The sequence below is a fragment of the Lutra lutra genome, chromosome 13 (assembly GCF_902655055.1).
Source record: "Lutra lutra chromosome 13, mLutLut1.2, whole genome shotgun sequence".
Classification (NCBI taxonomy): domain Eukaryota; kingdom Metazoa; phylum Chordata; class Mammalia; order Carnivora; family Mustelidae; genus Lutra; species Lutra lutra.
This window is the reverse complement of record NC_062290.1, coordinates 78,205,491-78,229,201: the sequence shown is the minus strand read 5'-3', so window position 1 is coordinate 78,229,201 and position 23,711 is coordinate 78,205,491. Positions and strand designations below refer to the sequence as shown.

The following is a 23,711-nucleotide window of genomic DNA, read 5'->3' as shown; positions in this document are numbered from 1 at the left end:
TAAAAAATAGAGCTATCCTATGACCCTGCAATTGCAGGGTAAAAAGAAGGGCCATCTGTACTCCAATGTTCATAGCAGCAATGGCCACAATTGCCAAACTGTGGAAAGAGCCAAGATGCTCTTCAACAGATGAATGGATAAAGAAGATGTGATCCATATATGCAATGGGATATTACTCAGCCATCAGAAGGGATGAATACCCAACTTTTGCATCAACATGGATGGGACTGGAGGAGATTTTGCTGAGTGAAATAAGCAGAGAGAGTCAATTATCATGTGGTTTCACTTACTTGTGGAACATAAGGAATAATATGGAGGACATTAGGAGAAGGAAAGGAAAAGTGAATTGGGGAAATTAGAGGGGGAGATGAACCATGAGAGACTATGGACTCTGAGAAACAAGCTGAGGGTTTTAGAGGGGAGGGGAGTGGAGGGATGGATGAGCCTGGTGGTGGGTATTAAGGAGGATATGTATTGCACGGAGTACTGGGTGTTATACATAAACAATGAATACTGGAACACTGAAAAAATTTTTTTAAATGGGAGGGTTGTACCAGAGTAGCATTTCCAAATATATGCTTTTTCAATAGTTTTTGAAAGATGGTTTAGGGAGAAAAGATGCCCCACCCTATTTTTTCTTATTGGAGATTCACAATTTAAGAGTATCAATGGCCTAATTGATTCCAATATTTTTACTTTAATCCATTATATTGCCACATTCCTGTGTGACCAAAGATAGATTTTCCTTCTGAGATTCAGTTGCCCCAGCTATAACCTGGGCCTGGAGCACAGGTCCCCAAACTTATTTTAGGCTTTGTGGGCCATAGCATCTTTGTTGCAACTACCCAATTGTGCCATCATAGTCATACTCAATACATAAATGAATGAAGATGCCCGTATTCCAATAAAAATTTATTTACAAAAAAAGGCAGAGGGCTAGATTTGACTCATGGACCAGTTAATTTACTGACCTCTGGGTCAGAGTGTGAGTTAACTGCCTCCCTAATGTCCTTGCAGCTCTGAATGCCCTCTGAGCTTCTCCCCTCAATGATTATTCTCTCCCAAGTTCGACGTCACCTTTCTCCAAAACTATCCCTCCAGCCTGCCCTTCCAAAAGTCATCATCATCTTCTTCTTTCAACTCGTCTGTATGTAGGACTGTCTCTGTCTGCCCAGCTGCTGAGATGCCTTCTTCACAGCTTTGTTTTGTTTATCTTAGTAACTACCCTTCTTTAATCCCCCTGAAGGATTGGTTAGTTGGAATTTGCCTTGTCTTCCTCCCTCAGAGCCTTTGATCTGATGCTCATAAGCATTTGCTGACAGCCAGACAGAAAAGGTGGAGCCCAGATCCCAGGCCCGAGGGCCCAGAGAGTAATGAATGAAGGCTGCATTTATTTGTATTTCTAATTGGCAAGCCCATTTCCAGATCAGCTGCATGTCACTGCAAGCTGAGAGCTAGAGCAGGAGGTAACCCTACTTTTTTCTCTCAGGCCTTGGTGCCCAGGACCCCTGTTTCCACTGAGGCAGGAACATGCCTTCACTTTACCAGCCTTGAAAGAAGCTGCTGTCTGGGCCAAGTTCTGCCCCTTATCGCAGCCCCCGCCCCCTGTTTTGCCACTCAGATTATGCATTGCACAAGTTTGAGAATACCATTCAAACAGTGTGTGGTGCAAATGAAACTCTCTGGGTTGTACAAATCCCTTTGCTTTTTCAAGCTTTTTTAGTATTCATACACCCTTCTCTTCTTACGAAGTCTTACATAGAAGGCTGGTCAATAAAAGAGATACAAGTGGAACTGCTCTCCTTGAAGCTGAAATGTGGGTTTCAAGTTCCATCCACCCAGTTTCCCTCTTGCCCTCTGTAGTCATCTGTTGAGATGCTTCCTGGGATCCACAGAATTCCTCAGAAGGATTTCAGAACCTCTAGACTAGGTCATGAATGTTATTCTAGCTATTCAGATTTCTTTATCTCCCTCTCTGATTGAGTCGCAAGTACTTCCCTAGCACAATGCTAAACACTGAAGCAGGGGTTGGGGCGTGGGAAGCAGGAGTGGGAGACATGGTCCCATCTCCAAGAGTGGATCGTATGACCGGAGAGTTCAGCGGAAAATGGGATGAGAAAAGAGCTTAACAAGATTAGGTCTTATAAACAGAAATGCTTTTTCAGAGAAGAAGGGCAAGAGCAAGGAGAGAAAAGACTTCCTGAAGAGGGTGATGATGGAATGGAGCACTGATGGGTGGTAAACCTTTGAAGAGGCAGAGGAGAATAAGAAGACAGGTGAGCAAAGACAGAAGTGGGAAATTCTAGTGGTATGGATCAAGAGAGACAGCACAAAATGGAGCATGGGTAGTTAGATCTCAGCATGCACATGAAGAAGGCAGAAAAAGAAGTTTGAACAAGGGACAGATGAACTCAGACAGAAAGGGGAAATCATGTCTTTTCCAGACAGGTCCACCTCCTTCTGTCTCATTTACAACTCGTAACTGTTTTAGTAAGTATTATAACCCCATTTTATAGAATTAATCCCCACAGGCCTTGGGGTATGAGGAAACCTTCCCAAGGGAGCTTACTATTATCAAGCAGAATTAGGATTTACATGGAAATTGACTCTAGCTGGTGTTTCCCCATCACATGAAACTTCATGGAAAATATAGGACTGGGGCAAGTTTTCAAAAGAAAGGTAGAATTTGTTTAAATTGACAGTAGATAGGAATTTCTTGTTGAGAAAATATCTTTGATTTGTTACATCTTGCGGGGTCCTTGAAGAGTCCTCTTATCTAACCAGTCAACTTTAAATATGGAAAAAGTAAGGCCCAGAGAAAGTAAGGGGCTGCTTAATAGGAAGAGTAAAACAAGACACCATTCTGACATCTGAGTCATCAGGCCAGTCCTCTTTCCAAGACATTATGAGTAAACCACTCTATCATCTTTTTTCTTTTCCATGGGATACTACCTCCTTGCCACATTAGACCCTATGGGTTCAAGAGTCTGCCCTTTTGAACAATATTGAATTCTCTCTCTCTCTCTCTCTCTCTCTAGAGACCACAGAGCTGGGCAGCAAGAAGGAACTCAAGTCCATGCCCTTCATCACCTACCTCTCAGGGCTGCTGACCGCCCAAATGCTGTCGGATGACCAGCTTATCTCAGGTGTGGAGATCCGCTGTGAGGAGAAAGGCCGTTGTCCATCTACCTGCCACCTTTGCCGCCGACCAGGCAAGGAGCAGCTGAGCCCCACACCAGTGCTGCTAGAAATCAACCGTGTGGTACCACTTTATACCCTCATCCAAGACAATGGTACCAAGGAGGTGAGTTCGCCTGATACAGCCACTAAGTCACATCTAAGTACCAGTCTTCCTCCCTCTTGCCGTTGTGGGCCCTTTGTCCATTGGGATTGTCTTTCATCACCATTATGGTGATAGCTGACATTTATTGATCCCCTACCATATTTTAAGTACATATATAGCTGTTATAAACAATAAATCCTCTAATCTCAATGGCTTAATATAATAGAAGTTATTTCTTGTTTGTAAAGAGTCCCAAATAAATGTTTTTGATGATGAGTGGCTTCACTCTGAGAAGGGGTTCAGAGACCCATCTTATTCTATCTTGTGCCCTCATCAACCTGATGCTCCCATAGTTGCTGTGGAAGAAGAAAGTACATGGGGGGGTCATATGTGAGAAGTTTACGTGTGCCAAGCCTGAAAGTGACAAATATCATTTCAGCTCCCTTCCACTGGGTCGAACTCAGTCATTGGGCACACCTGTCTGCAAACAAAAACAGGGAAATATATTCTGATGGTCTGGGGAAGAAGATATATGGGTTTGTTAAAAACCTAAAGGTCTCTGCCTCAATATTATACTTGGATTATCTTATTTAATCTTCCCTCCAGATCTGATTTATGTATAAATATTGGTTTAACTTATATGAAATTGCCAGCATTTGGTCATTTTCTTATTTATAAAAAAATGATAATTCCAGGGACCCCTGGGTGATGCAGTTGTTTAGGTGTTCAACTCTTGGTTTTGGCTCAGGTCATAATCTTGGGGTCATGAGATGGAGCCCCGTGTTAGGCTCTGAGCTCAGCAAGGAGTCTGCTAAACTTTCTCTCTGCTCCTCCCTGTGCACATGCTTGCTTGCTCTCTCTCTCTCTCTCTCTCTTTCAAATAAATACTTTTTAAAAAAATGGTAATTCCATATGGTTCATCCTAATGTCATGTCCACTTTACAAGTGAGGAAACCTTGAAGATGTTTATTGATTCGCTCAAAGTTGGTCTGCTTCAGAGCCTATGTGCTTAATTGTGAAATTATATCTCCTCTTTTTCCTCTTCCTGCATCCTTCATATCCCATGGCAGCATGTCTGGGCTTGAAGAGACCATATAAATGATTTTTTCACTGGTTTGCAAAATTGTATTCATGGAACACTTTTTCTGAATGCAGTCTTACAGGAATCCCAATCCATAAAGCCAAGAATAGTGATGCCATTCCTTCAGTTAGGGAGAGGAAGGTGGATAAAGCGTCTCTACTTTGTCCCCAGTCTTCCCTCTGCAGCAAATCCCTCATAGCCCTTGGCCCAAAGAAGATGGTCTGGTAGATCCCTGACCAATACCATCAGGCTGCTATGGATTATGCCTTCCTACCATAGTGTTCTATTGGACTAAGTGCTAGAAGGTGGTAAATGGTCAGGTAGGGATTCCTAGAGGAGAGAGGGGGATGAGAGTAAGGACATGGGGAGAGTGTCAGGTAGATGACCAGAAGCAGAAGAGAACATGATCTGTACAAAGCCTGGAAGGCATCCCATGACTAAGATCAAGAGATAGAAGGAAAGCAGAGATGAGGCCAGAGAGGTCAGAAGGAACCTGCTCATATGGGTTATTGTAAACTACCTCATTGAATTTGGATCCCATCTGAAGGGGAGTGAGATTCTTAGGATATGCACAACAGATTCAATAGGGTTAGATTCATGCAGCAGAAGGAGCCCTCTGGAAATAGCCCAGATGACTGTCAGTAGGAGAGCAGTAAAATAAGTGCACAGAGGAATATACATGCAGTGGAATAATCTACAAGAGACAAAAACAAATGAACTGTAGTGTCATTAAATATGAGAAGAATGAATGTAATATTAAATGAAGAATGTAAATCTCAAAGATATATTTTATATAGTGTGATACCCTTTCCCCTGTTTTAAATTAAAACAGATGCACGCCAAATACACTACATTTTTTGAGTGAATACAGGTGCTATAAACTATTTATAAAAGGAATCAAGGGAAATGGTCAACATAGGATTCAGGATAATAACAGTCTTGAGTCAGGGAGGCAGGGCAATGGCATGAGGGAGCCCTCATCACATGGAGGTATCATGTTCCTACCCGGCATTTTGGGTGGTGGATTTGTGGGAGGTTTTTTTTTTTAAATTTTTGAGGTATTAAAATTAGCTAATTAATGAACACAAAGTAGATGAATATATAAAGCCTAACTGTGCATGGTGCTATAATGACCTTGAGTCACAAGCTAAGCCTCATGGATGATCTAATCCTATGCGTCAGAGGTCTCCGCACTAACTAAAACAAAAAGTCAGATATGAATAAATCTCCCTGCTCTGGCTTCAGGGTGAGAGTTGACTGTGAAGATGCAAGTGTGGAAAGAGGGAGACCTATGAGGAAACTGTTGAAACTTCCAATGAATACCAAAGATTGTCTGACCAGTGTTCTGTTAGTGTGGATGAGCAAAGCCTCATGGTTAGCTGCATGGGGCCGAGCTCTCCAGGACTCGGTGGGGGAGGTAAATGAAAATCCTCATTTACTGCTTCATATTCTTGGCCCAGTGCTGCTCTTCTGGGCCACACTCCTCTCATCTGTAATATGGCACCAGCCTAGCTAAGTCACAGGACTTTTGTGATGTGTTCTTGGCCCATGTGGTAGCAAGAGGAGTGGCGGTTCTCTTCCTCCTTGCGTAGGAGTCAGATTCCCCCATGTCTGGATTCCATGCCAGCTTCCTCGGCATGATCAAAACACCCATTTTCTTTGGAAATCCAGGGAGATGTTTTCAAGGCCAGTTGGTGGGATGTTATCAGAAAAGCCCCAGTGTGAATGCAGTCACTAGATGTCACTGTTCTCCTTACAGGAGATTTGGAATTCTTGGAGTACTAGTCATTCATTCATTCATTCATTCAGTATTTGTGAGTACTTAACTATATGCCAGGTACTATGTCATGCCCTGAGAAGTGAAGTGGACAACGAGTAGACTTGGTCTTTATCTTCATAGAGTTTACAGACTTGTGGACCAGACAGGTATTAGTGAAGCAATCACACAAATCAAGACAGACTGCAAAGTACCAAGACCAGGCCAGTGGGTTGAAAGTGTGTGTTAGGAAGTCTTGTGGAGTTAGGGTTGGTTTCCCTGAGGAAGTGTCATTTAAACTGAGTTTTGAGGGGTCAGGTACATAAATTAAAGTAGAGGACTAGGTTTGGCGGGGGTCAGGGGGAGAGGGGGAGGAGCCTGAGCATGAGTAAGGTTGAAGACCCAACTCCTGTGAGGGCCTGAAGAGTGAGCAGGCATGGCCCATTTCCCTGAAAAACTGAGATCCCATGGGGCAGGGGCCAGACTAAAGGGCAGCTCCATGAGCAGTACTGAGGACCAAGAGGCAGGACCTGGCGAGGCAGAGCTGCAGAGGCTATGGAGGTGAGGAGTTTGGCCCCAGCAGTGGGAAGCCAGAGAAGAGTTTGGGCAGGTAGACAGGCAGGAGTACCATCTTCTCGGCTACAGGCTGTCCTCCTCTTGGTCATCCCCACTCAGAAACGTTAGAGCTGGCTGATGAGCTGGCTTCCTTGAGGCTCCAATTTCTACTCCCTGGCCCCAAATCCCAATGGTAGGTCCTTTTAAAGGTGCATGACAGCCTAGGGGCTGTGGTACGTTAGGCCTTTCCAGTAGAGCAAGGCTAAGGTAGCAGTGGGTGGGACAGGCCGACTATAAGTGTGGAAACGATGTGGAGGAGGGGAATTTGGCTGCTGAGTGAGGCTGTGTGATGAGAAGGCGGCCACTGTCCTTGGGATCATTGTTTTCTGCCTCGTCCCCAGACCTCATCACTCCTTCTCCCATGGCTCCTCCATCTCTTCTCTTTTTTCTGCAGCCAGGGGTGGAGGACACGTGGATAAAAACACAAAAGAATCTTGGCCTGGGCTCTGACACTGAGATACAAGGCTGGGACAAGTCTTTGTTTCCTTTGTGGGTTTTTCTTTTCCTGAGAAGGCAGAGAGGCTGAGTGAGTTACTTTCTGAGTTTCCTGCAAGAGACTTCCTCTAAGTGGAAGCAGGCCGCTCAGGCTCTGTGCTCTACTTAGAATCCTGCTTCAGTCTCCTGTCCCCTGTGTGATGCTGAGTGATTTCTCCAAACCTCAGTTCCCACATCTGTGAAATGAGGTCCTTATGGAGATCAAATGAGTTCATGAATGCATAGTACCTGGCACATAGAATGTGATGGACAAACATTTTCTGTGATAATGATAACAACGATGTTTATCTAAACTTGTCCCTTCTTTTTTAAATGATTCCTTTGGTATGTCCTCTTCTAAGTAGTACTTAATAACTTTACAGATGCCCTAAGTGCTAGGGACATGACATTTTAGAGAAAGAGCTGTGTTTTTGCATGGGAAAGGTCACCGGTTAACCCAAAAGTGCAGATCATGAATGGAGGGATTATAAGAACATTTTCTTACTTTATAAACATTGCTGGAGTTCATATTTTGTTGGTAAGGGATACCATAGGTGGAGTTACACATGTGTAAAAGGATTTTCTTCTCCTCCAGACCTCCCGATGCAGAATGGAACCATTCTTCTATGTAAGAATTCCTGACTCCTTGGGTGATTTGAGGTGCTCAGTCAACTTGAGTTCCATTGTACGGCATGGTCAGGAAGTGTCAGTGGGGGGTGTGACTTGCATGAGGTCAATGAGGCAGTTCTGGCCTCTGATTCTGGACCAGGGTTAGTGCTCTGGCTAGCCCTGGGGACCATGAGACACTAGATCCTTTAACAGTTGGGATCTCCTTGGGTCCATCTCCATAAATGCATTCAAAAGATGATGCCTTGTGCCTCAGTCAGAAAGGAGCACTTCATTACATGTCATGCTGTGATTTAAAGAACAAGGAAAGCAGGAAAAAATTCTTTGTGATGGACAGTTTGATTAATACATAAACCTCCTCCTCCACCTGTTAAATGACCCCACAAAGCCCAAAGCTATAGCACAGCCAGTGCTTAATGTAGAAGACTTTGTGTGGCTATTAACTTAGCCTTTGGGTGAGGGAGAAGAAGAGGCTCCAGTAGGGGAGACAGGATGGTGTCAAGGTGAAGAGCCAGACAGAGCTGGATTAGAAATTCATCTCTGCCATTGACTACTGGGTGACCTTACTTTTACTTATTTGTAGAGTACACATATAAATCTCTATCCATGTTGGGGTTGGGAATTCTCTTTGGAAGAACTAGAGGATTGGGACACCTGGAATCTGAACTAGGTTCTGTCCTTGACTCTTATATGACATTGGACACAAATGCATCTACTGTTTTGGTCTTTGTTTCTTTATCTGCACATGAGAATTCTGGGCTCACTTTATCCCCCTGCTGTCTCTTGGTGCTGTGATAAGGTCAGACCTAACATTTACCCTGAAAATAAGGGAAATATTTTGAGGTTAGAAGAGTCATCCTGTGACCTGCAATTTATTTCCCATCCAGAGACAGTAACAGTTTTATCCTTAAAATAATATTAGGAAGAGGAAGGTGTACTAGGGCAGTGACAGCATTTATGAGTAGAAGGGGATATTAAAATCATATCCTATTTATTTTACAGACCAGCTTTTTTATTTTGCAAATAATAGAAGTAAGACCTAAAGATGAGGAATGGTTTGCCTTTAGTCACAAAGCCAGTTCTGAATTTGAAGTAGTTAGGCACAGTTTTTGGCCTCAGCAGTGTCTCTTGAGAGTTCGTTTCCTCATCTGTAAAATGGGTAGTCATAACTTTCCCCACAGGGCTCTCACATAGAAAGATTAAGACACCCAGACACCCTTTGCTAGTAACTTGAGGACTGTAAAATACTCTACAAATGGATTCTTTCCTAGTGCTCGGATCTCCTGACTTCCAATCATGTGAGTTTTGTTTTGTTTTGTTTTTTCTTTTTCTTTTCATGCTGCTCTAGGAAGAGCCATGTATAATTTTGGTCTTGTTGTGGTTGTCTGACCTTCCAACAGATCCTCTCTCTCTGCCAGAAGGACTTGTTTGCTCTATTTACACTTATTGGCTCTCACTGAGAAGAGAATTCCAAATGACTGCTCTTTGAAAAGAAATTAACAGCCAAGATCACCCCTCCCCCAACCATGATTACCACCGCCACTGCCACCGCCACCATTATCACAAGCGCTGTCACCATTACTGTAGCACCATTGCCACCATCTCCTGGCCTTGGGTGCTTGGTGTGTGCCAGATACTGTGCTAGAAAACAGGATAGAGAGAGGGAATAAGACACAGATTGTGCCTTCAAGGAGCTCATAGTCTAGTGGATGAAGCAGAAGAGCCACATAAGTAACTATAATTACTTGCATATGTTACATCCATGCATGACTTATTTTCAAATAATACAATTGACATTCCAACAGTGTTAGGAAAGTGGGAGAAAGAAACTCAGAGAGAGTCTGGAAAAGATTCTTGGGGCAGGCAAGGTGGATATGGGCCGATCATGGAACAGCTTGAGGCAAGTCGTTGATGAGGAAAATAATACCATCTATGAGATGCGTATCACAGGCCAAAAACTGTGCCGAGGGCTTTACATGCTTTATCTCATTTAATCACCCAACACCTTATGAGGAAAGTACTATTATGATCTCTATTTAATAGATGAGGACGCTGAGACTCAGAGAATTTTGAATCCAGTTCTATAAAGTTCCAAAGCTAGCCCAGGTCAGAGTTGGAAAGCTGCGACCCGGGGGTGAAATCCAGCATGCCACCTGTTTTTATAAATAACATTTATGAAACGTAGCTATGCATTTGCATATCATCTGTGGCTGTTTTTCTGCAACAACAGCAGGGTATAGTAAGAGCCACAGAACAGAGTATGGCGCACAAAGCCAAAAACATTTACTTTTGGTTCTTTACAAGAAAGTTTGACAAACCTTGGTCTAGACCAAGGAATATTGGAAAGGAAGGGGAAAGAAAGTTATGTCAAATACTATATGCCAAACATATAGAACAGAAGATCAAAACTCAACAGTTCCTGAATGCTAACTCTATGCCTGGCATTTTAAGTGCTTTGTGCGTATTGGGACGCCTGGTGGCTCAGTTGGTTAAGCAGCTGCCTTCGGCTCAGGTCATGATCCCAGCGTCCTGGGATCGAGTCCCACATCGGGCTCCTTGCTTGGCAGGGAGCCTGCTTCTCCCTCTGCCTCTGCCTGCCACTCTGTCTGCCTGTGCTCACTCTCGCTTCTCTCTCTATGACAAATAAATAAATAAAATCTTTAAAAAAAAATAAGTGCTTTGTGCGTATTAATATGCATTCTCTCTATATCAGTAATATCTCACTCTATCCCCCTAACACATTTGAGTATGTACTTTAATGCCCGTTTTACAAATTAGAAAGCAAAAACCTGAGGCTTTACAGAGATAAGTAATTTATCTAAGATCACATAGCTAGTGACTTGTGCAGTGAGAATTCAAGCTTGGGATGACTGTCCCTAATGATTATGTGCATGTTTTTGTTGTTAAGAGAGTGTGTGCACATGTGGGGGTGGGGGAGCAGAGGGGGAGAGAGAATCTCAAGCAGGGTCCATGTTCAGTGCTGAGCCTGACTCAGGGCTCAATCTCCTGACCCTGAGATCATGACCTGAGCTGAAATTGAGAGTGGGACACTTAACTGACTGAGCCAGCAAGGTGCTTCTAAAGCTTATGTGTTTCATCAGTTACTCTGTAGCACAAAGTCTGAGAAATTGGGAAGAGATCAAATTGGAAAAAAGATGTGCAAGGGGCGGAGCTGTGGGCAGCTTTGAATGCTGCATTAAGGGAATTGGGAACCATATAAACAATGGGGAGTCCACCTTCAAGATATGAGTCAAAGGAAAGACATCACTAAATGTGACTTTTAGGGGCACCTGGCTGACTCAGTCAGTGGAGCATGCAACCCTTGATCTCAGGGTTGTAGGTTCAAGGCCTGTGTTGGGTGTAGAGATTACTTAAAAGTAAAATCTTAAAAAATAAAAATAAATGTGACTTTAGGTGATTGACTGCAACAACCATTGAAGGGTGAGTATCAGCGACCCGAGCTGTGTGGAACTAGAGGGTATTATACTAAGCTAAATATGTCAATCAGAGAAACACAATTATCGTATGATCTCACTGATATGTGGAATTTGAGAAACAAGGCAGAGGATCATAGGGGAAGAAAGGAAAACATGAAGCAAGATGAAATCAGAGAGGGAGACAAACTGGAAGAGACTCATAATCTCAGGAAACAAACTGAGGATTGCTGGAGTGGAAGGGGTGGGCGGGATGGGGGGCTTTGTGGTGGACATTGGGGAGGGTATGTGCTATGGTGAGTGTTGTGAATTGTGAAAAACTGTTGAATCACGGACCTGTACCCTTAAAAGAAATAATACATTGTATGTTAATAATAATAAAAAAATAACCAAGGGTTATTAATTTGGGGACTGCGGGTCTGTGATATTGAAGGGTCTTTGGATCTCTTCTCAGAAAATTTTGCCACATTATACATTATCAAATTCTTTTTCCCAGCAAAAAAGATACATGGCATCCACACATTTCCTAAATGTTCTTGACCCAAATGTTGTAGAAGACTTATATAAGATGACCAGTTAGGGTTCCCACTACAGAAGTTCATCTATGAGATGGCTGGGAGTGTGGGGACTCAATTCAAATAATTTTAGCAAATATTTATGAGGGTCTCCTCTAGGTCAGGCACTATTCTGGGCATTTGAGATACATTAGAGAACAGGACAGGCATATATTTTGACCATCTGGAGACTTAATTTCTACGGGGGCATAGGTGGGAGACAAAAGGCAATCAGAATAGTAAATAATATTGTATATTAGAAGCTGAAGAGAAAAAAGAAAAAAGCAAAGCAGAACAAGTGAGGTCAAGAGTACCTAGTGGGATGTGGGGACTTGGGTTTCAGAGGGTCTCCAAGTCCCTCAGAATCAATCAGGATGGAGATGGAGGAGGCATTTGTTAAAAAGTCAGGTTCCTGGCTTCATCCTACCGATTATTTTTCTCTGGTGGGGTGAGGCTGGGAATCTTCATTTTCACAAGCTTCCTAGGTGATTCTGAAACACTCTGAGCTTGAGAATCACTCTCTAAAACCATGGTTCATATGTCTCTTTCATTCTGAAGTTCCTTCAGGGAATTCCTTGTTTAGGGATTAGGAAAGTCAAGTACTTTTAATCTGGCCTAAATCTCTGCTATTGTGGGGCCACTTCCTCTCCATCTCTGTGCATTCTGAGGAGGTGCACTGGCCAGAAACCAGACTGTCAGGCAGTCCTTGGCAAGAGGGAAGATCAAAGAAAAGAGGGAGAAATAATCCACGTATTACTCAACACGCTCATGGTCAATTACAAAAGAGGAACTTAATGCTTGGCTTGCCTACTTGCAAAACTGGAAAATGTAGCTCTTTCATGCGACCAGAAGACTACCAGCTTCAATAAGACATCAGAGACATACAGACTTAGCAAATGCAAACATTTTTGCATGTCAGAGCACAGGGCGTCCTCTCCCTACCCCTGCCCTATAGGACTTGAATTCAGTTAGCAAATGTGATAAAAAAGGGAATGGTATAATGTCTTTCCCTTGTACTTTTAATAACAATCATTTACCGAGCACTTCAGTTGTGCCAGGAACTCAGCTCAAGCTCTTTATTTACTTGGCTCACTGAACCCTTTCATGAACCCCATATGGTGGGTATTATTATTGTCTTTATTTCCCCATTGTGTAAACTGAGGCATGGAGAAGTTAGACTACTTGTCCCTAGTTCCTAGAAATAGGAACTGGTAGAAACATGGTTTGACCTGGACACCTGAGCTTTTTTCTCATTTTGCTATACTCTCTATTAGCTACTTCCCTTCAACTTTTTAAATGATCATAAATGGAAGTCTAATGTATATTGAAGACACTGTCACTATGTATTACTTTCTCCAGCTATGGTGTCTTCATTTCTTCATCTAATTTCCAAAATTTTTGAAAAAATTGGCTACTTCTACTGTCTATACTGATTCACTTGCATTCATTCCAGGGTTGAATCCCTTCATCTGATGGAAATAGAATGGCTTCTCATTTATAAGTCTTGCAGACACTACAGTTGCCATAAAAGACTGCCTTTTTTGATAGTGTTTTCTATCTCAGTTTTTGTAATTCTGAAACCAGTGAGATATACTTGATACTTTTTTTCCTTCCTGCACTCATCCCCCCAAAACTACCACCCATTATCAAATCCTATAGATTTTTTTTTTTTTCTTAAGGACTTCTCAAATAATTTCACTTTTACCCAGTTTGGTTCAGGTTTTGCCTGGACTATTGTAATTGCCTCCCCATTGGCTAACAATGATCCCTGCTCCTTCTAGTTAATTTTCTTCCTTGTAGCCAGAGTGAAATTTTCAAAAACTAAAACATACTTTCATCACTTTCCTCATTCAAACACTTAACTGCCTTCCGGTTCCTTAGGATCAAGGCGGAGATGCTTACTGTGGCCTGCATGGAGCTCCTTAGACTGGCCCTTCCAACTTCTTAAAACTCATCTTACCCCTACCCTCCTTGCTTTCTATTTTCTAGTCACTGGCAATCTTCCAGTTTCTGGAAAAGCTATACTTTGTCATGACAAAGAGTCTTTGCAAATGCTGTTCCCTCTAATTGGCATGCATGTCACCCATCCCCCTCCTTTTCTGAGTTAACTGCTACTCCTATACCAGAATGCCACGGAAGCTTCTAGGTTTGATAAGCTCCCCATTTGTTTATGTACTTTGAGTCCTTTTTTATCTTTCTTCCATAGTGGTTATCAACATTTCTAAATATTATTATTATTTATTATTATTTTTTTAGAGAGAATGCACACTTGCAAATAGGGTGGGGGCCGAGGGAGAAACAAAGAGAGAAGCGGAGAGAGAGAATTTTAAGCAGGTTCCATGCACTCGCACTCGGGCTCCGTCTCCCAACCTGGAGACCAGGACCTGAGCCAAAATCAAGAGTCAGACACTTCACCGACTGAGCCACCAGGAGCTTCTCAGTTTCTAACTATACTTTTATGTTTTGTAATTGCTTAATGCCTGGGTCTCCTCCTCCTTCACATTTTGTTATTTTATTTTATGATGACAGAGTGCCAGTGAGGGAGGAAGAGCAGGTGACTCAGGGATGAAGGCATAGACAAGCGTGTAGTGCAACCCTAGTCTACTTCTTGATTCCTTTCCTGCTTCACTTTGCCAATGTAGTGGACTCTGTGTTTGAACAGTTCCAGTAACAGCTTGCTTAGTGACCCCAAGCATCCTGTTTCCTCACTTCTAGAATATCTTTCTTGATACTGAGTCAAATGGTTGTCCTCTACATTAGGGGGGTGAACTCCACGAGACCAGGGTCTGGACAAACTTTTGCTCAGCATTGCACCAACACCTTCTGATATTGTGCCTGACTCATAGTAGAAATTCAGTAAGTTCTCAATGAGAAAAGTTCTCAATGAGTGAAAAGTGAATGAGTTACCAATTTACTTTCATGGTGCTTTCACATACACTGGCCCCCTTAATCCTCTCAGGAGGCCTATGATGGTAGCAGTGTTTATCTCCATTTTACAGATAAGGAAACTGAGGGCTCATAAAAGGCAGCTACCCTCTGAAGCCTGAAAGGGCTAACACATATGAGAACCAGAGCTGGAATCCCTTTTCTAGTTCACCCACAACCATTCATCCATCACATGATCATGCAGAGACTGCCCCAGCCAGGGCGGTGCTGGGCTTCCAGGAACAGAGCAAGCTATAGGCCCCATCCCTTCTGGAGCTTAGCCCTATTCACTGGGAGCTCCTCTTGGGTCATTAGACAACTTCAGTCAGCAGTGATGCAAAGGACCCAGAAAGAATTCACAAACAATTCTATTCTCTCCTCTGTTTCTCTCTAAGAACCAAAAAGTTGTTCCAGATGTGTCTCACAATTCACCAGGCAGATGCAGCTGAAAGCAGCGTGAGTTTGTACGGTTACAGAGTCAGTCTCTGCAGTGCCTTCTCTGGACAACAGAGTGATGTTATTCCTAGTGTTTCTGAGTGGAAGGGTTCCAGTCTATAAACTCAGGTCCAGGGAGGAAGAGAAAATCTTGAAGAATAGGGCTTTTCCTGGGACCACATGTTGCTTTTATTTTTCAGCTTCATCTCCACATTTTCTCATTTTGGAAGACACTGTTAAATTCCCTGGGTCTTCTGCTACCCAACCCAAAACAACTCAGTTTAGAAAACTATAACATATATAAGAACAGAGAAACTAGTGAAATGACCTTCCCATATACCTCTCACCTTCCAGCTGCAACAGTGATCAACTCACACAAAACATGTCACCTTCTGTCTCATCTCAGATATTGTTATTTTATGTGTAAATGTTCAAGTCGATATTTCCAAAAGATAAGGGCTGAAAAAAAAATAGCGTCAATACCATTACCATTACTATGCTCTCCAAATTAACAGCTCCTTGATACCATCAAATATCTAATCATTGTTCATATTTACTGAATTATTTTTGGTACAAGTTTGTTCTAGTTTGTTCAAAGTGGGATCTAAATAAGATCCAAACACTGTCATTGGTTGATAAGGAAGTTTCTTTTAATGTATAGGTTCCTTCCTTTATATCTTTCTCTCTTTTTTTTTAAAGATTTTATTTATTTATTTGTCAGAGAGAGAGAGAGGGAGAGAGAGCGAGCACAGGCAGACAGAGTGGCAGGCAGAGGGAGAGGGAGAAGCAGGCTCCCCGCCGAGCAAGGAGCCCGATGTGGGACTCGATTCCAGGACGCTGGGATCATGACCTGAGCCGAAGGCAGCCACTCAACCAACTGAGCCACCCAGGCGTCCCAATCTTTCTCTTTTTATTCCTTGTGCTATTTTATTAAGTAAACTGGTCATTTGTCCAGTGGAGATCCCCCCCAGCCTAGATTTTGCTCACTGAATCCCTATGGTATCATCTAACATGTTCTTCTGCTTCTGTATTTCTTGTAACTTGGTAGTTAGGTCTAGAAGGTTGACTAGGTGTGATCTTTTGGCGGTCTCCCACAGCCAGTATTGATATACCCATAGACCGAGGTGATCTAATAGAATAACTTGAGCTTTCTAATCTAGTAGTTAAGAGTTTGTTTTTGATGCTGGTCAAATCTGTCATCAAGTCTTGGCTGCTCTTTGTTTCCTCTGTGACTTTTGGCAAGGAATTCTGAACCTTAGCTCCGTTGGATGTGAGGTGGGGTTAATAATAATAATACCTAACTTCTGAGGTTATTATATTTAGTGAGATGGGCGTCTAACATACTTAGCCTTCTGCCTGGTACATGGTAAGTGCTGAATATAGACAAGTTCTTACTTGTCTTCTCCTCCCGTTCTGTTCTTTCTCTTCCTTTCCTTTCTCCTTCTCCACATTTCATTATTTTATTTTATGATCAAAATAATGCTTATGAGAAGGAAAGAGCAGGTGGGCTCAGAAGTGGAAGGGGTTATCCAGGCATCTAGTTCTATCCTAGTCAATTACTTAAATCTTTGCTACCAGACCCTGCAAGAGTCTGTATTTGAATATTCCAAGTAAAGCTTACCCAATAACCCCTAAGCAGCTTGGTCACTTGCTACTAGAATGTTTTGCTTATTGAGTAAAAATACTTTCCTCAATATTTCCTATCCTTGTCTCTAGTTCCATTCATCAAAACTATACTGAAAGAGACTTACCTATTGACTTACTGAACAGAGCATATACGTAAGAATCAAAGAGATGAGGGTTCTAATAGCTTTGGTACAAAATTCCTTTGTGTTTTTGTCACATTACTGAAGTTTTTAGGATTCTGTTTTCTCACCAGTAAAATGGGCTTCACAATGTTTACTTTATAGAATTGTTTCTAAGGTAGCTAAAATAACAAATTATTAATGAAAAATAATCTAGGTAAGGTACTTAGTAGCAATGTTTAGCACACGGAAGTAGATCAGTAAAAATCTGTCCTCTCTCCTGGTTCTAAGTGACAGTTTTTCAGGTATTTGGAGATGTTTTAGGTCTTAGTTCTGGTAAGCATCCTCCGTTCCTTCAATAACTTTCCATGAAATCAGTCTGTTCTTAAATCTGACTCCGCTTTACCCCAGCCATCTTGGTTATTAGCCTCTGAAAGAACTCTGGTATGTCTATTGTCCTTCATAATGATGTATGATTTATGAAGAAAGAAGTTAGAACACAAGAGGCTGCTTCAGTTGCCTACAGAATTAAGGATAAAATCCAAGTCTCTCACTTCCTGACTTCTGGATTTGTCTTGGTCACAATAGCTTCTGTCTTTAGTGTCATGTATATAGTAAGCATTCAAAGCACAACTTCTGAGTGGTGAAAGTACTGAGGTTCAGAAGGAGAAATCTCTTGTCAATGTCCCACAGCCAATAGTTCTGGAGCCAGGATTTAAACATGTTTCTCAGGTTCTATAGCCTGTAGTTTCAACATGTAGGCTGTAGAGACTGCCTCATCATTGGCTCCTTTCTCTGCACTTTGACATAGGCCAACCTATTGTGTCATCAAATAACCTTTCTTGGATTCTACAGTCTTTCCTGTCACTATCTTTTTCTTCACTTTTCTTTGGTGGTGAAACTTCTGCTCTGTTTCCAACTCTTAGTCACTTCTCAGCTTCTTGGAAGTTATTCCACTACCTAATTGAAGTTCTTGTCTCAGAACTCAACAAAGACCTCTTCGTCCTCCTCATACTCCTCTAGTGAGATGTAATAGATGGATAACAGTATATTGTTCTAGGTACACAACATAATGATTCAACATTTGTGCACATTGCAAAATTATCACTATAAGTCTAGTTAATAATGAACATCCATTATCACATAGTTAGAAAATTTTTTGTGTGATGGAAACTTTTAAGATCTATTCTCTTAGCGTCTCTCAGGTATACAATTCAGTATTTTTAACTGTAGTCACAAATCTATACATGACATTCTCATAACTTAAGTGTTTCATAACTGCATGCTTCTACTTTTTGACCTCTTTCATCCATTTTCCCCACCCCAGTCTCTTGCCTCTGAGCAGCCTCTCTTTATCTGTGAGCTTTTTTTCCTTAAGATTCTGCATATAAGTGAGATCATATGATATTTGTCTTTCTTTTCTTGACTTATTTCACTTAGCATAATGTGTTCAAGGTACATCCATGTACGTCTGGCAAGATTTTATTTTTTATGGCTAAACGATATTCATGTGTGTGTTTGTATACACACACACACTACACTATCTTTATCCATTCTCCCATCATGGGCACTTAGGTTGTTTCCATATCTCGTTATTATAGATAATGTTGCAGTGAGCATTGGGATGCACATATCTATTTTGAGTTAGTGTTTTCACTTTCTTTGGATAAATACCCAGAAGTGAAATTGCTGGCTCATGTGGTAGTTCTGTTTTTAGTTTTTCAGGGAAACTCTATACTGTTTTTTCCATAGGCACTGCATCAATTTACATTCCCATTAACAGTGCACAAGTGTTCCCTTTCCTTCCCATCCTCACCAACACTTGTTACTTCTTATCTTTTTTGATAATAGCCATTCTGACAGCTATGGAGTGATTCAACAAAGACCTTGTTAACTCAATCCAACACCCTGTTCTCAATTCTTTCTTAGAAGCATCAGTCTACTCTTAAAAGAGCTTGGGCCTGACTCCTTCAAATTTAGTTTGCTCAGCCCAAATCTTTACCAGAAGTTATTATTTCCTTTCAAAAATAGAGGGGATGCCAGGAAAAGGAAGCATGGGAGCTGCTTTCGGATTGAGGATTACACATTAGTGACGTTCTGCCCATCCCTCCCTATTGTTACTTTCATAGTTTTTTCTCAAATTTTCCAATATTTATTTTGAAGGAATCTGGAGAAACTTCTGGAGAAACTATAGGTATAGATATGTGCACATAGTAGGTATATATTGGTGTGTGTATGTATGTGTGTGTATATATACATAAGTTAATATGTGTTTTATATTCAGGTGGTATTATCTATATTCAGGGTAAACAGACATCAGTGAAATTTTGAAATTTTAGGCATTTTAGTGAGATGTCATTGAGAAGCTTCACGTTTTGGAGTCAACTAGATCTAGATTTGAATTTCAGATTTTGTGCTTATCTATTGGATAGTATTGCACAAGGAGCTTATCCTACCTGAGTTCCAGTGTCCAGTCTATAAGAAGATTTTCTTCCTAGGATGGTTCTGGATACTACATAAGATGATAGATGCAAAGGAATGAAGGTTCAAGAATGAGATAGACCTAGGCTTACATTCTTATTTTGTCACATACTATGGAGATATAAGTTAATTACTCTAAATCTCAATGACGATAATCTGAGGATGATCTAACTCGTAGAATTATTGTTAGCTTAGCTAATGTTATGTATATAAATCACTTTAGGAATGCCTAGTATGATTAAAAATTTGATCAATGTTAGTTCCAGCTTCTTTCCACTTCCTACATCTTCAACTTCCCCTTCCTTCTCTTTCTTTTCCTCCTTGTCTCTTCTGCTTCTGCACTTGCCATTGAGTAAACATTCAGCACAGAGTAGGTATACAGTTAATAGTAATTGCCTTACCCTCAGACATCCTTGATTAAAAAACCAGACGTGTAGTTACTTCACAGAAACTAGGAAGGCATACCTCCCCAAAGGCAAAGATAATCTTAATGTCTTTTTGGCAGTTGGTTCTAGTAATTTATTTTTCCCCATGGAAAAAATATTAAAAAAATAAAAATTATTTTAAGGATAGATGTGCCTAGAGTAACTTTTGTCTATAAGTAACTGTAAATAATAACTTTACTATGTTCATAATGATAATAATAATTCACAGTAAGTATGTTGCTTCAATGTAGAGAATATCCAAGCTTAGGGCTTTATCAACATTCATATAATTGTCAAATATATGTATATGTGTGTGTGTGTGTGTAGAGAGACATGTATAGCTCTGGCATCATTTTAGGTACTTTACAAATGATCCTTAAACATTCCTTACTGCTGTAGGCATTAATGTACCCCCACTTTATACTTGTGGAAATACAACAGGGAATTGAAGTGACTTCGTCAGTTTGCTTAGTGATAACACTAAAATTTGAACCCAGGGGTTTGGTTCCAAAGACTATACTCTTAACCTCCATGTCCTGTTGTCCCTCCAGCATGTATAACATCATTTTATAGGTTAAGGAATCTAGACGTCAGAGTCCCAATATACCATGATGGAAATGTGACTATAGTGAATGGGATAGGTATCCCCCTTTTCATAACTCCCCCAGCTAAATTTCTAAGTCTCCCTTTCAAAGGCAAAGATGGGCTTAGTTTGAGTCTAGACTAAGCATGTCCCCTCCTGTCCTCTGACCTTTCTTTCCCTGCCCCCACCCACAGGCCCAAAAATAGTCATCAGCTGGGGCGACTACCTCCTTCAGATGCCTCCTAAGGGAAAATGGGTGTACTGGAAAAATGAGGTCACCAGTGGCCACAGAAGGGAAACTTTGCAGTCCTTTTCTCACCATTAACTTAAGCTAACATTTAGCGACATAAACTCCACAATTTTGGACAAATCTTCCAATTGAAACCTTCCCACCCGCCTCTCATCTCCAGATGTTCTCACCACAGGGGAGAGGAGTTACTATCTGTTAAAGGACAGCAGGCCTTAGAAGACAGGTCTTGCCTGTTGGGTGGGGCTGGGAGCCTTGGCTAAAAGCTTCCCTTAGGAAAAGTGTGAGTTCCATCCAGGTTTTCCCTTCTAAGACTAAGTGGGCCAGGAGCAACGCCTTGTAGAAGACAGGCTAAGAGGCAGAGCCGTTCTCTGAAGAACTTGGATTTGTACAAGACTAAGAAGCCCTTGGCAGTTCAAGGTCACAAGGCAAAATGCCTTGGGAAGATGACTCATGATTAGATGGATGAGGCTACTGATATGGCTGCGTCTTCTCCCTGGAGTTATAACTGATGTTTCCTGTTGCTCATAATTGGTCTGCTATTCATCACTTTCACAACTGCTATCAGCTCAGTGACAGGCAGGACAAATGATCTGGAGATAGTTTAGAACAATGTAAGCGAATCTATTGCCCTGGTGACTGAGAAGGCCTGCTAGGATAACACAGATTAGACATCTGAAGAGCTCCCAATCTTCTGTTTCTCAGAGTTCGCCACTCATCCACACTTGGTCATGCAACGAACATTTATGGAGTACCTACTCTCCGCCAGGTCTAGTGCGAGGAGCTTCTGGTAAAATAAGGCAAGGAAAAGTTCAGTGGAGCCAATAGGCATACAGATCAATGATTCAGTAAAATATTGTATCTTACTAGCAGATATGTTGTCGAAGGTGCAATGATAGCCTTCAGTTCTGGCGGGTGGGGGAGGAGGAGGATAAAAAACGAGTTTCCAGAGAAGATTGCAGTTGTGGTGGGTCTTAAAGTATGAGTATGACTTGACCAAACATAGAATGAAGGAAAAGCATTTTAGGCTGACATAAGTTTGCTGCTTGTCTGGTCCTTGTTATAAGTGGTTTAGTGTAGCTGGTACATGGGACTGGGGCAGACTGCAGTGGTAGGACATGAGGCTAGAGGGATTGTTGGACATCTCTGCGGGAAGGGCCCTGTATGCCAGGCCAAGAACAGAATGTTTATACTTCTCTTGGTCAAGGCTCTTTTATTGGTAAGAAGCAGAAACCCACTGAAACATCCTAAGCAACAAATGGAGAAAATACTATAATGATATATTGATTTTTCATGTAACCCAAGAACAGAGAACAAACAGAGACTCCAAGATCTAGGAAGCCACTCTCAGCAGTAACTCCAGAGCCTGCCATCTCTGCTTCTCTCTTCTTTTACTCTCTGCTCCTTACATGTTCTGGTCTCTGTGAATGTAGTTTAAGATGTCAAGACCCCACAGGCAAGTCTAGCTTTTTATCTCATGCCCGTTCAAGCACTTACAGATGAACAGCCACTTGAATCTAATTCCTAGGGGAAAAAAAGTACCTAATTGGTCCAATTTAGGCCAAGTAATGAATTTTGGTCCCACCACCTTTGGCTAACGCAACAGGATTATTTTGTTCAAATATGCCTGCCAAACTGTTTGCTGTATTTGATACCTGAAAGATATCTATTAAAATAAAATCCCATAGGTTTTTATTCTCAAACTGGAGTACCCTAACCCAGGGGGATATACTATGATATGCCAAGATATATCCAAAGCCGTAAGATAAGGAGATAGGGGATTCTTGAACTAATAGTATATAAGAATCACCTGGGAGTATATGAAATCAGATTCTGGATCAGCTCTCCCAAGGATTCTGTTTCAGTGTGGCCGAGTTTGGCCTGGGAATCTGAATTTCTGGTAAGCACTTCAGGTCATTACGGAAGGCAGAGGCCCAGAGATCAAAGGTGACAAACATTTTTTGGGGGAAAATTTCATTGTTTCAATATTAAAACCTACTCAAGTGTATTGTAGAGTAGAATATGCAGTTTGCATAAATATTTAACAAAGATACTTCAAAGTAATTTTGCCCTGGTCCCTTCTGGTATTTGCTACGTTTTGTGTGAAAAGCTGAAAAAAACCCTTCCATATTTTACAGGAGGATATGGAGGGGTTTTAAAAGTTGAGAGCTTTGGCTCTTAGATCTCCTGGACTGGTCTTAGAAGTAAAGTTAGCCTGTGATAGAAGCATGGAAAAGGTTAAAAACACAGAGTTATCCTAAGGCCCTGGGCAGAAGAGGAATCTTCTAAGCTAAGGCCAAAAGGGACAGGATATACAACAAGATTAAGTTTCTTAACATTCATTATTTTATGATAGACCAATTGATTAATCAATTACAGCCCCTGCTCTATGTCAGGCGCTAGGAATTAAATAACAAACAAAACAGACAGGAGGGCTCCAACCTCAATTTGTACACAATCTATAAGGAGAGACAGATAAGCAATGAAACAGACAATAAAATTCAACACAGTAAAATAAGTTTTATGGTAGGGGGAGGCAGGAGAAGATGCGTTACAAAGGACGAGTTCTATTCCAGCTTTGGGGGGGCGGGTCAAGGAGGTGGTTTCCAAACTGAGACTTGACAGATTAGGCACTGGGGGAAATTATGGGATGGGGGAAGAATTCCAGGAGTGGAAATAGCATATAAATGGCTAAAGGTGAGATAGCACGGCTGGAGAATACCGCCTAAAAATAGTGGTAGCAAGAGGTGATGCTGGAATGAGAAGCAGAGTTGTGAAGGGCCTGATATCAGCATGAAGACCTCCAAATGACTCCTAGCCACCTAGTGGGATGTGGCAGAATCTGTGGCCAGGAGGCCAATCGTGGGGGGCTCAGGTCATCAGTGGTCCAGGGCCTAGTCTGCAAGCACCTGAGCTGGATACCTGGGGAAGAGTTAGCAGGAGTTGGAGTAGCATCTGTGGGAGTTACAAATACTTCTAGCACTCATAGTGTTGCCAGAAGGTTAGAGCCTCTGCAATAAAAATATTCAACACCCTTATTTTATAG

General features: G+C 41.7%; 1 protein-coding gene across 7 annotated transcripts in view; it reads left to right on the top strand.

The window, feature by feature from the left end:
• ASTN2 (astrotactin 2) overlaps positions 1 to 23,711 on the top strand; it is a 1,447,326-nt gene that overhangs the window by 1,264,480 nt on the left and 159,135 nt on the right. For all 7 annotated transcript variants that reach the window (XM_047699298.1, XM_047699297.1, XM_047699295.1 and 4 more), the window contains one exon: positions 3,039 to 3,304. In XM_047699298.1, coding sequence (XP_047555254.1) covers positions 3,039 to 3,304 — 266 coding nt within the window. The remainder of the gene's footprint in view (positions 1 to 3,038; positions 3,305 to 23,711) is intronic.